The following is a 13505-nucleotide window of genomic DNA, read 5'->3' on the forward strand; positions in this document are numbered from 1 at the left end:
GTGAAAGTCTTACCTATCTCCATGACATGTTTTCCCATTTTTTTTTCTTCTTTTTGTGTGCCTGGCTGTAAAAAAATGACATTTAGGTGAGATTTAAAAACATTATAAAAAAAAAGGCAATATGGAGCATGCACTAGATCAAACCTGCATTTCCTGTTCCATATGTAAGTAGTCTGTTATATTAAGTCCTCCAAAGCACCGCATGCACTCAGGAAAAAAAACATGCTTTGCAATATTTAACAATGTTAGGGGATTTATTTTTCTGGTTTGAACAGCAAAACATTTTCTAACCTCAGGTAGAGTCACAGAGATAAATGTCAATATTCTGATACTCTGTGTGCCTCTAATTTACTGCCGTGGCATGACAAGTAACAATATTTACTCTTTGAAGGATTTAGTGATTAGCCTCCAGTAAAACCTTCAACCAGGTGAGGAGCCAGGATGAGACTGGAATCTTTCAAAATTAATGTCTTATGTATCATTTTTTTGTGTGGTGCTTCCTGTTTTCCCCATGCGGCCTGAAATGGAGAACTCACATCAAGGAATGTTGTATTTCATCATTTAACTGTCTTTCAAATGCTCCTGGGAACCCCTAAAGCACAGAAGGAGCCCTGCTGTTTGCAATATCAAACACACACTGTCTTTATAGGCTTTGAATACACTTTTTTCTGCTATTATGTCATATACATGCACACGTTCAGATGCTTTTGTTTCTTTATACGTTAATGCTGGTGATACCTGGGGTCTAATTAGTGCACAGATCTTTGACCTTGTTTTCACTCCCTTTCTGTTTCCATTATGTGCTTACAGATCAATGACACACCAGCAGGCACTGCTGTGGATGAAGATCCATTGCTAAAAGCAGCTGACACAGGTAACCCTTCCTCTCTACCCTCTTCTACTGTGCATCTTCTGCAGTCGTTCTGTATTTGGTATCATTTTTATATCTTTGCATGCAAATTATAATGCATACATGAATAGCTTAATGGAGTTTGATTATTATTGTGTGTATCAAATGTTGATATAGATAGGATAAGATTTCTTTGATCCCTCTACTGAAAGGTTGTTTTTTTTAAGTTGCACATGATTTAATCAATGTGCCCACCACAAACAGCATGTTTCTGTGGTGAGAATTTGCTTGTTTCTTATAAAACACAAAGCAGCAGCAACAGCCTTCAATGAGGAGTATGCATTGTTAAGTGCAATGTATTTTTGTGGCACAATATATATTAAAAAAAATCTCAGACATACGGATTAGCTTCTTCCTACGTACAATGCAGGATTTGATACTTTTTGAGTGGGATGGTAGCTGTTCATCCTGACTATGACAGGGTTGTCTCTTTTTTTGTGTTTCAGACACAAGAACAGGGTATAGTCTGCTTGCTTTGTGTTTTTCATCAACTTAAAACGACCACTTAAAACTATTATTTGACTTCAGATAGCCTCAATCTGAAGTCACCCCCCAAATTAGTTAAGTATAACACTATGTATATATATATATTACATATACATATATATATATATACATATACATACATACAAACACACACACACACACACACACACACACACATACACACACACACACACATATATATATATTTGTATATATTTTATTACTGTGTTTTTACCATTATTAGGAGAGAGGATATGTGATAGGATTAGTGAGAGAGGGTATGAAGGTTGTTGGTGTGAGAGAGGAGGATACCGAGGGTTAGATGGAGAGTCGCCGTGGTGATCCCTGAAGGGAAAAGCCAAAAAGAGAAGAAGAAGTATCTTCTATTCATTTAAATTTCAAACTTGCACAATGGCCAAAGCAACACACACAAGAAGTAGGTATACCACCGGAGGAGCAAGCTGGTAACCTACAAGGTTGGTTAAAAAATGTGATGCAGGATCAAGAAATGAAAATGCGCTACTTGGTCTCCTTGATCTTCTCTGTGCAAATAAAGGCTCTTGTCAAAAATGCTAAAATACACAGGAGTAGGGAGAAGTCTAAGGTGGTTCTGGAAAAAAGACTGTGCAAGCTCCCACATGTTAGCCATCTATTTATTAATGTATCTATCTGTTTATTTACTTATTAATTTATTTATTTATTCATTTATTTTTATAAGACCTCTGGATGAACAGTGTATGACTTTGCTGACAAATCTTTTTTGTGGCAAAAAGGGATTGGTGTATCTTTTTTTCCATAAAGAAAAATAAAGAAAACTGCATTGAGTTGCCATGACAAGATTTCATAATAATTAACCATGACCTGGGTGACTGAGAACCTTCATAGACAGAAAAGCAGGGATTTATTAAATGGTAAATTATATTAAGTAGGATTATTCTTTGGTCTCTTTGTTGGTTTTCTCTTTGATCACGAGCTGTAACTTCATCCGAGTTTTCATTCTTAGGCAGTGGCTTTTATGCAGGTGGCCAAAAACACTATTCAATAAATGTCTTAATGCCGTTTCAGAGTGAGTGACTAGTGGTGGTGGTATTGACTATTAGAGTGATAAATTTAGAAGAATAAAAGAATAACAGAAAAATTGAATGAAGAGGACTGCTTGCTTGCAGATATTGGAGGTATTGATTCCTCCAAAACAGCCCAAAAACTTGGGTTGGGAATGTATCTTTCCTAGACAATCAGCTGCTTTAATAGAGACCCACAAAAACAAGTGATTGAAAGTGAGCGCCTACAACTCTTCCTTTGGTCACAACTCTAAACAACTGAGAAATAATGCACTTAGGATGGTATTGTAACTGATGTGGAAGGTTGTTTTTGTTTTTCATGGATTTTTTTTTCCAAGGTGATGCAGCTAGTTTATTCCCTTTCACACCAGCAGCATATTATCCTGCTCCAGCTGCTGTGAGGAGACAGGGCCAGGTATTTATGGCTAGCATAAAAATTGTGTGCATTCCCTGTCACACTACAGCTCGAGATTTACAGCACATTTGACAAACAGACTGAATTAAAAAAGGAGCACTCAATTTGTATAGGAGTTTAGAGCCTGTCTGTTTTGCATGCTCCCGATGGATTCTGCTGTTAGTACATGCGCACGCACGTGTCTTACTGTCTATGTACGCCTCCTGCTGTGCGAGAATGTGTCGGTCTGTCTGCATGCGTGCATATGTATGTATGTGTGTGTGTGTCTGCATGCCTTTGTGTGTGTGTATGTGTATGTGTGTGTGTACTCCTGTGTGTGTACGTCAGTATGTGAGTGCACACTGAGCCCGCCCGCTCTGAAACACCAGCAACAGATAACAGATGGTCCCCCCGCATTAGAAGTGTTTTATTTCCCTGCGGAAGCCAGATATGTCAAAAATAAGCATGTGCAACATTAGTCATTTGGAATATTCATGCCCCTGCCGTCCAATGGTTTCCTTTTCACAGCCAAAATACCAACAGCCCAATTCTCTGAAGGAAGTCAGTGCGGTATGGGGGAGAAGGGAAAAAAAACATTCAACAGCTGAACCAATGTAGTGGGGGAGGCAGAGGTCTGTAATTGAGAATTTTCCCCCCTCCTGGTCACTTCTTTAAATTGCCAGGGCTATAATTAAAAAAGAAATGCACTTTGTAGATGGGTTCATATTAACAACCAGAACCCACCACCCCATTAGACACAGTGATGTACACATGTACATATGCCTGCCTGGCTGCGAACTCACATACACCCACAAAATAATAATTTGCACCCACATGGAAGAACCTCTCCTCTCCTCTCCTCTCCTCTCCTCTCCTCTCCTCTCCTCTCCTCTCCTCTCCTCTCCTCTCCTCTCCTCTCCTCTCCTCTCTGCTTAATCTGTTTTTTTGGTCTCCTTAATCTCCACCTCTTCTCCTATTCTTTCTACCTCCCCCCCATCTGCCACTATTGAGTGTGGTTACCATGCTTGTCCTTGGTGGTGGACATGGGCATGAATCATTATCAGGCCTGATTAACCATCCACATAGTTGGCAGTCTGGGCCCCACTAGGGGCCAATGGCATGGTTTTCTACTGCTGAAAACATGAATTTTGAGCAGTATTTTTTGCACTTGCCACAGTCCCTCATGATCAGGGTTAATTTGTGGCAGTGTGCGTGAATGGTGAGAGCGAGGATAGGAGACAGAAAAAGAAGGAAGAAAAGCTACCAAGCAGTAGTGCACTGCTTATCACAGAAATGCAATATGATTTATTCAGGAATATGCAAATCCAACAATCACTCTGCCCTGTTTACCAAAGGGACCTGCTGATTCAGATTCTGTGTGTGTGTGTTTTGGGGGAGGGAGGGGCATCCCAACCTAGACAGAAACATACAAGGGCAGCCAACAACAGCTCATTGGTTTCCTTTAGACTCAATTGACGGCGCCCATATGATTTATTGGCTGTTTATTTTATTGGCAAAAGTATATCTATCGTCCTCTTTGAAGAAATATTGACATGACATCTAGTTATACGCAATAAAGTATGCATATAACATAATAAGGAGCCGAGATAAACAAGGTCAATGTCAACATGAAAAGCAATTTTTGAGCAAAATTTGTGGATATTTGGAATTTGGGTAAATAAAATTCAAATTTGTCACTTGCCACAGTTTTCTCTGGCATGATATTTTTTTCTCTCTATTGTTGTTACTGTTTTTTTTCCCTCAGGTATAGCGATTATTTGCTTTGCATTTATTCGTGGTGTTGAGCATGCCGCCATTTGACTCATCTCCAGTGTCGAAGCTGAGATGATGCCATTTTTCAATCACTTAACATTTGATTATTAATTTATATATCTATTTTTTGATGTGCAAATTCACATTATGCATAAAAAAAGAGTCGGATGGAGAGAGCACATATGACAAAGGACACTAATAATGCACTCAAGCTTCAGACCTGGATATCAAATCTCATTAATATATGATGTTTTCAGATTTTAATGGAAGTTATTTTCTGCCGAATATGTCACTGTTTTGTAAAACATTAATGTTTCCTGAACTTGCATGTGGATACTCATCCTACATGCAGCGGGAGCAGTGGAAATTGTGCCAAAAAGGCAGAATAAACCAAGGTGTTGTAAGCTGATAAGAGTTCATCTATGCCATATAGGGCTGCAGGGAAATTTAATCATTGTTTGACTGATATATATGAATCAGTTTCTTTGAAGCTCTTTTCAGAGCTAGTAGATTAGCTCCTGTATTACTCTGTTGCTTGTCAGAGAGTGAAGATTTTCTTACATGACAGGACATCTGAGATTCTGCACGCTACAGCAGATGAAAAGTGCAGTTTAAAAATGTAGAAATTGGTTATCTCAAGTGAATAGACCATAATATAGCATGTTCAGCCTTCCATTGTGCAGTGTTTCTCGAAAAACTTGAATTTGATCATAATCTGAGAGGAGAAAGAGGTGAATCTAACAATATTAAATTTGAGGCACTACATTTTTTTTCATCGGTAACTAACAGGTGCACAGTCTTGCATATCATATTAAATTTCTGGTCTTCATCTTCATCGGGCTGTGGAAATGGGTATGAGTTGCAGCTATTCCCCGACTCCCAGCTTAGGGCCCAATTAGTGCTGTTGTATTGATCTTTCTGCAGTGCATCTCGTGTACTTTTCCAGATGAGTCCCTACAGTCTGTGCCAATGTATGAAAGACAACAATTATCCCCTCTAACAGAGTTTGAAAGGCCACAAAAGAAAGAGTGCTCTAAAAATTGATCTCATTGTGTTGATAAACAGACAGAGGAGACCACAACTTGATGATGTCTGTCATTGTTGATAGTGTTCTACTTCTGAAACAAATGTATGCATTAGAAAAATATTGTGCCCCTCCCACTCAATGCTTTTGATTTTCTTACATCCAACAGATACTACGGTATTCAGTTTTAAAAGTCAATATCAATGTGATTTCAAATGTTTTTTTTCTTCTTGCTAAAACATTGAGCATTGATGACACGCAGTAGAAGTAAGAGCACACTTGAAGTTCACTGCAGTATGTATGTCTATCAAATCAATAAGATATGAAAGAAATTTATTTTTTACATTTGAGAATAAACATTCCTTACTGTGCTATTTGCTGCCTGAGAGGTAATGTACATATGATATACAGTATCATTGGCATCAGTATGTGACACCTGCAGCACTGAAGCACAGGAAGTTATTCATTCATTATCTGCTGCTTATCCTAGACTTTGGGGATGCTTGAGCTTATCCCAGGTATCATTAGACGAGAGGCGTGGTACATCCTGGACTGGTCGCTAGTCAATCGCAGGGTCACAGAGACAAACAACCTCCCACGCTATCCTACCAGAAGTGATAATAAAAATACATAAATTAATTAATCAAGGTCTTCCCTCATATTATGCGTTCATACCTTGCAGTTATAAAGCGCTCTGCAGACTATAATCAACCATTCACACACACACACACACACACACACACACACACACACACACACACTCATACCATTCAACAGAACTTTGCAATTTTAAGCAGTGCCTTTACGTGCATGCGCAGGCATTTACTGTACTATGGTTGTAGCGGGGCCTTTGTGCCTTTATGGGCTCAGATTATTCTGATCGTTCTGCTGATCCCGGGCAGGACACTGCTAGAGAAGAGCCACAATTGTTTTGCATGTGTCAAAAAGAATTTTCTGCCCTCTGTGTAATAACGAAAAATATTTTAATACTCATTTTGAAACTGCATTCACACTGCATTTGCCCTCATTATTATTATTATTATTATTATTATTATTATTATTATTATTATTGTTGTTGTTGTTGTTGTTATTATTATCATCATATTGATGCAAAAATATTTGCTTTCCGAAGTTTTATCCATTTGAAGGACATTTCTCTTGTGTAATGTATAAATCATTACTACACTGTTGACAGATACATTTAGGCCCTGAAATATTTGGACAGTGACACAAGTTTTGTTATTTAGCTGTTTACGAAAACATATTTAAGATAGATTTTATAATATTGGCTTAAAGTGCAGTACAATTTGAGAGTATTCACATCCAAATTGGGGCATGGGTTTAGGAATTATAGCTCTTTAATACGTAGCCACCCCTTTTTCAAGTGACCAAAAGAAATTGGACAATTGACTTAGAAGGCTGCAAAAAAAAAAAAAAAACAAGGCTGCATGGGCTCTTCCCTCCATAACCTGTCGTCAACTAAGCAGTTACAAGGTCTGGAGTTGATTCCTAGTGTGGCGTTTGAATTTGGAAGCTGTTGCTGTGAACACACAACATTCAGTCAAAGGAGCTCTCAATAGAGGTGAAACAGACCATCCTGAGGCTGGAAAGTGAAGAAATCCAGTATAAATACCAGCTATTTTAGGAGTGGCCAAATCAACAGTTTGGTACAAAAAAAAAAAAGTGCATTCGTAAGCTTGGAAACACAAAAAAGCCTGGACATGTATGGACGACAACAGTGGTGGATGATTGCAGAATCATTTCCATGGTAAAGAAAAACCCCTTCCCAACATCTACTCAAGTGAACAACACTCTCCAGGAAGTACTGTAGGTGTATCAGTTTCTAAATCTACTGTAAAGAAAAGACTTCATGAGCGCAAATACAAAAGATTCACCACAAGGTGCAAATGTTGGATCAGCTTAAAAAATAGAAAGGCCAGAATTGACTTTGCCAGAAAACACCTGAAGAAGCCAGCATTCTTTGGACGGTTGTGACTAATATCAGCCTGTACCAGAATGATGGGAGGACAAAAGTTTGGAGAAGAATTGAAACAGCTCATGATCCAAAGCACAACAGATCTTTTGTAAAACATGGTGGAGGCAGTGTGATGGAATGGGCATGCATGGCTTCCAAAGGCACTGGCTCACTTGTGTTTATTGATGATGTGACAAAAGACGGAAGAAGCCGGGTGAAATCTGAAGTGTATAAGGATATACTTTCTGGTCAGATTCAGACAAATGCAGCAAAGTTATTTGGTACTTCACAGTAAAGATGGACAAATGATCCAAAATATACTGCAAAAGCAACCCAGGAGTGGAATAAGTGGAATATTCTGCCATGGCCGAGTCAATCACCAGATCTCAAACCATTCGAACATGCATTTCACTCGCTCAAGACAAAACTTAAGGCAGAAAGACCTACTGTACAAACAAGCAACAACTGAAGACAGCTGCAGTAAAGTCCTGACAAAGCACCACAGAGGAGGAAACACAGCGTTTGGTGATGTCCATGGGTTGCAGACTTCAGGCTGTCATTGCCTGCAAAGGATTCTCAACAAATATTGAAAAGTAACATGTTACTCAGGGTTATGTTTATTTGTCCAATTACTTTTGAGCTCCTGAAATGAGGAGTGTTTATATAAAAATAGGTACAATCCCTACGTATTTAATCCCCTTGAATTAAACCATAAAGTCTACACTTCAATTTAGTTGTAGTTGTTTAATTTCAAGTAGATGTTGAGCCCAAATCATGAAGATTGCATCACTGCCCAAATAGTTCTGGACCTAACTGTGACATTCATTTTGTCACTGTTATATTTTATTTTCGTTTATTTATTTTTTTCCTACTCCACAGGGAGGATCATGTTTCATCCTTTGGCATCATGACAGACACTTTATTGCACCTTTAAATCATGGGCATTTTCTGTTATATTCTTCCGTGTACTCCTAAAAAATCAAGCACATAATAGTATTTGCCGCAATTACATGTTTCCTCTGAGGTGCCTCTGCTGTATAGTGAAGTAATTTTTCAAGGGATTTGTCAAGGAAACTAGTATTTCAATCACAGATCAAATTCAGAATTCAAGTGCCGTTTATGTACAGAATCGTATGGAGATCCTTGAAATTTTCGGAACTTAAGAATCACACTAAGACCTCACACTGGGCTTTTCCACATATGCAAGATTTGTGAGATCTTGCATGTGCTGTGAATAACTGTGGTTCTTCTTTATTTTTTGCTCATCTTTGAGCCACTGGAGAAATGTTTCATTTTTCAGAGGGAATCTATGTCATCACAACGACTTGATGTTAATATGCCAGAGTCATACACCCTCCGCTATGCTATTTTTGCCACACGCGTTGCCTGAGAGGTCAGCGGCATAGCAGGGTTCTTACTCGGCTGAATTGCTTGGAGGCAGAAGTTAATTTCCAACTCAACAGAGATAAATGACTTTGCTTTGACCTCCATTGCTTTGCTGCCACAACAAAGACATTCTGCTTTTTCTGTGAGATGGTGAAAATCTGTAATTTATAGCGAGTTGTTTTTTAGCACAATGAAAACATTTGATTTAGTCAAGGCAATTATAGCTATATGTAATGGTGTATTTTTCTGCTTAGCTCAGCTTTTTCCTCACAACCACACTTTTATCTAAGACTATTTTTCACAGACGCAAATAGCCTACCAATATGCCTTTCGCATGACTCAGAAGGAATGTATCCTCAATACCCCACTATTTGAATACTTGTTTTAATTCAATTTGATTTCCAATTAGATTTATTAAAAATATATGTAAAGATAATTGCCTAAATCCACAATATCTTTTGGTTTGTGTATGTGCGGTATGTACTCTATGTAGTGTATTTACTGTATAGATAGATAGGTAGCTAGATAGTTCGAAAGATCAGCCACAGATTGTGTATATTGTGTGCAGGATTAAATAGAAAGTATGTTAAACAGTAATTATCTGCTGATGCTTTCTCCAGACTTCTGTGTCTTACAGTAAAGAATTTCTTTGTAAAAAAAAAACAAAAATGGTATCATTAGATATGGACTTCAGCCTGTCCTACTATACGCATGAGAGTATAGAGATTATATCATTCATTGATTTTTTTTTAGGATGTTACACTTTTTTGGTTTCCACCTTCTGAAGACAGAGCATTCAGCACTAAACTTCTGCCATGTTTATTATTTGCTACAAGAACTTTGAAACATCAAATACATTACGTTCACAAAGTTGTGTCTATTATAGAACAAAGTTGAAATTAATATTCAATACAAGAAGCAATTTTTTGTGTTCTGTTAGCCCAAGAATTGTTGTACTCAGTGAATATCTTGCCAAAGCCAGTATTGAATATTTCTGGATGGTAGCAGGTCGTTTATGCAATTTGTTATTGTTTCAACACTTTAATAGAGACAGTTGTAGTTACTGACTGCATCATAAAGAGAGATTGCCATGCTCTGTCTGACAGGGTTGAAAATAGAATCTTAGGCTGAATCCTCTCCTCCGTTCATTTTCTGTGCATTGTCCACGCAGCAGACATTGCGGCTTTGTTATACATTTTGAAGAACTGGAGTAACAGACCTAGAGAACAAATTCATTAACATAGCAATCACCTTGATTAATGGAAATAGCCAGAAATTAGCTTTTGCATTTTTACAATGGTATTCATTTGTTATAAATCTCAATCACTGTAAGATTGTATACCTGTTATATCAAACTGATATGTCCTTCAGTTTAGGCATTACGTGGTATAACAACCAACAATAAGAACAAATATAAGAAAATATATTCCAAAATCAAAATTGTATTTATTATCATTCTATGTTTGAAATAAAAAATAACACAAGTGAATTGAAACAAAATAACCATTAAATTCTGTACTGCTATGGGTACTCGAATTTTAACAAACATATTGACAAGAGGCACCAATTTCAATCTGCATTCTATTTCAGGGGTTGTAAATCACATTGGGATTATATCAACACACACACACACACACACACACACACACACACACACACACTAATAAATTTCATGATTGATATTCATGATCATCTGTACAGACATTTATCTGTGATTTTCCAGCATTTATGTGACCAGAGATCGCTTACTTTCTCAGCGGTAATTGCAAATCCAGTGACCTGGTTGTCTTTAATTCCCATTCTTTAATTTCCCATTTTCAAGCCCTCAGTGGAAATGTGACAGCAGTCAAGGAGATAGCCTGTTATTCAATGTACTGTTCACCGAAGACTACAGGGTTTGTACAAAGTCACAACTTGCTGTTTGCAATCATTATCTTAATTTTCAGAGTAACCGTGCATGTGGGTAAAACACACTGTTCACCTCTAGCCCAAATTGATGGTAATTACAACATGGAACATACATATTACCTGGCAGTGATCATGGAGGGGAAATGATGGCGAGTGCCATTATTGCTGATGATACAGATGGAGACTTCATGGTCAGGAGACTACTATGATTCTGTTGCTAACTGGCTGTATGTCTTCTGTCACTTAATGATTGGCTGTGATGAAAAATAATGTTTTGTCTATCAAGCTCAGTTGGGGGGAGATGTAGTTTGAGGCATTGTGGATAATCAGAATCTTCTTGAAAATGCCACATCACATTATTGGTTACCATACAGTTAGCACCAAACTGTTTGATACACATATTTAGATTCAGTAGCAAATGTTTTGAAGTTTATTGATTTAATTATCTTGTCGAAGGTTGGCATGGTTCATAAGGTTGCTGGTTTGATTCCCTTGCTCCCCAGGACCATGTAGACAAGGATACTGAACTTGAATTGCTCCTGATGAGCTTGGTAGCACCTCTGACATGTGTAGTGATGTGCATATGTGTGCGTGTGTGCATGCACGTGTGCAACTGCATTGAGAGCTTTGAGTGCCGCTTAAGTTATAAAAAAGCATACTAATGAAGTGCTTTAGCTATTGGGCAGGAAGTGAAGCCAGTATATGAGCTAATGTGTGCAAGCAGAAAAATGGGCAACTGTGAGAGTCCTACAAAATCCATCCATCCATCCATCCATCCATCCATCCATCCATCCATCCATCCATCCATCCATCCATCCGTCTGTCTTTCCCCCCTTATCCGGAGAGCGGTCACGAGGGCAACAGCCTGAGCAGTGAGGCCCAGACTTCCTTTTTCCTTGATCCAGCTCCTCTGGGGGGACCCCGAGGCATACCCAGGCCAGCCTGGAGACATAGTCTCTCCAGAGTGTCCTAGGTCTTCCCTGTGGTCTCCTCCCAGGTGGACATGCCTGGAATACCTCCCCTGGAAGGAGTCCAGGAGGCATCCTGACCAGATGCCTGAGCCACCTCTCTATGCAAAGGAGCAGCTGCTGAATATAACAAGCGGCAATGTGGGTCAGGCTCCAACACTGATCATACAGGGACTGAACAGCCCGCATAATGAGGTTTGGTACCCCATACTCCCTATACCCAATACACAGGATTGCCCATGGGACACGGTTGAATGCCTTCTCCAGAGTCACAAAACACTTGTAGACTGGTTGGGCAAACTCATTCCCCCTCGAGTACCCTGGTAAGGGTATAGAGCTGGTCCGCTGTTCCACAACCACGACAAAAAGCTGACTCCTCCTGGAATCAGAGGCTCAACGACCCAGCGAACCCTCTTCCTCAGCATCGCTGAAGAGACCTTACCAGGGAGGGTGAGGGGTGTCTCCCTATAGTTGGAGCACACCAGTGTTCCCCGGCTTTGCTTCCTCATTGGAGGGCTTTTCAACGGGATTGAAGAGGTCCCGGAAGTATTCCTGCCACTGATCAACAACGTCTCGAGTTTAGGTCAGCACTGCCCCATTCTCATTGTGCACAGTGCTGACGGAGCACTGCTTCCCCCTCCTGAGCTGCCAAATGGTGGACCAGAATCTCCTCGAAGAAGTCACCAGAAGTCATTCTCCATGGTTTCCCCAAACTCCTTCCATGCCCGAGCCCAACTGGCCAGAAATGCCCAATAGTACTCCTTCTTCAGCTTGAAGGCATCCCTCATAACTGGGGTCCACCAGCGGGTTTGAGGGTTTTCAGCCTGACAGGCGCCGACCGCCATACTGCCGCAGCTCCAGTCAGCTGTCTTGACAGTTGCCCGTTTGGACTCAATGTCCCCCACCTCCCTCGGGATATGGTTGTAGCTCTGCTGAAGGTGGGAGTGGAAGCTCCTTCTGACAAGGGACTCTGCCAGACGTTCCCAGCAGACCCTCAAGTTACATTTGGGTCTGCCAGGTCTGACCGGCACTCTCCCCCACCATTGGAACCACCTCACCACCAGGTGGTGATCAGCTCCGCCCCTCTCCTAACCTGAGTGTCCAGTGAGTGTCGCATTAATGAATCACTGATCTTTATATTGGTCTATGCAAAGCTGTCAAGTGAAACTGATTTTAATTTGGGCTTCAAAACACTTTATACAGATTTTGGAAAAGCTAACTTACTATAAGCTTTAAGCTGAAAAGTAGAAACAATTTAGATTCTCAATTCTATATCGCAGTAATGCAATTTATTGCCCTGCCTCTACCTTGCTCCTGTAAATTGGTCTCCGGATTTTCCTTTTTTTCATTTTTTGTTTTATTCACTTTTTCCATTTTTTTTCATAAATCATATACATGAACATTCTCTTTAACCCAAATGATATTCACTCTGATCAGCTCTGTAGCAGTATATCCTGCCACCAGCTGATGGAGAGACCGGTCAGGACATAGATGGTCTAAATTCTATTCGAGTCCTGTGTTGATTTGAAAAGCTTAGTTACTGGATTAGCAGATTACTTTGTCTTTATATATGGCTTACAGATGTCATTGGAATAAACCCTTACAAGTTCTGACTTGAAA

The 13505-nt window shown here is 39.5% G+C and overlaps 1 protein-coding gene across 1 annotated transcript in view; it reads left to right on the forward strand.

The window, feature by feature from the left end:
* The window catches only part of LOC147223615 (glucosidase 2 subunit beta-like), a 153097-nt gene that overhangs the window by 64774 nt on the left and 74818 nt on the right, over nucleotides 1-13505 (forward strand). Inside the window, exon 9 of the mRNA XM_086166435.1 lies at nucleotides 811-874. Coding sequence (XP_086022561.1) covers nucleotides 811-874 — 64 coding nt within the window. The remainder of the gene's footprint in view (nucleotides 1-810; nucleotides 875-13505) is intronic.

Source organism: Fistularia commersonii, chromosome 19, assembly GCF_037954325.1.
Source record: "Fistularia commersonii isolate RoL2024-O1a breed Wild chromosome 19, RoL_Fcom_v1.0, whole genome shotgun sequence".
Taxonomy (NCBI): domain Eukaryota; kingdom Metazoa; phylum Chordata; class Actinopteri; order Syngnathiformes; family Fistulariidae; genus Fistularia; species Fistularia commersonii.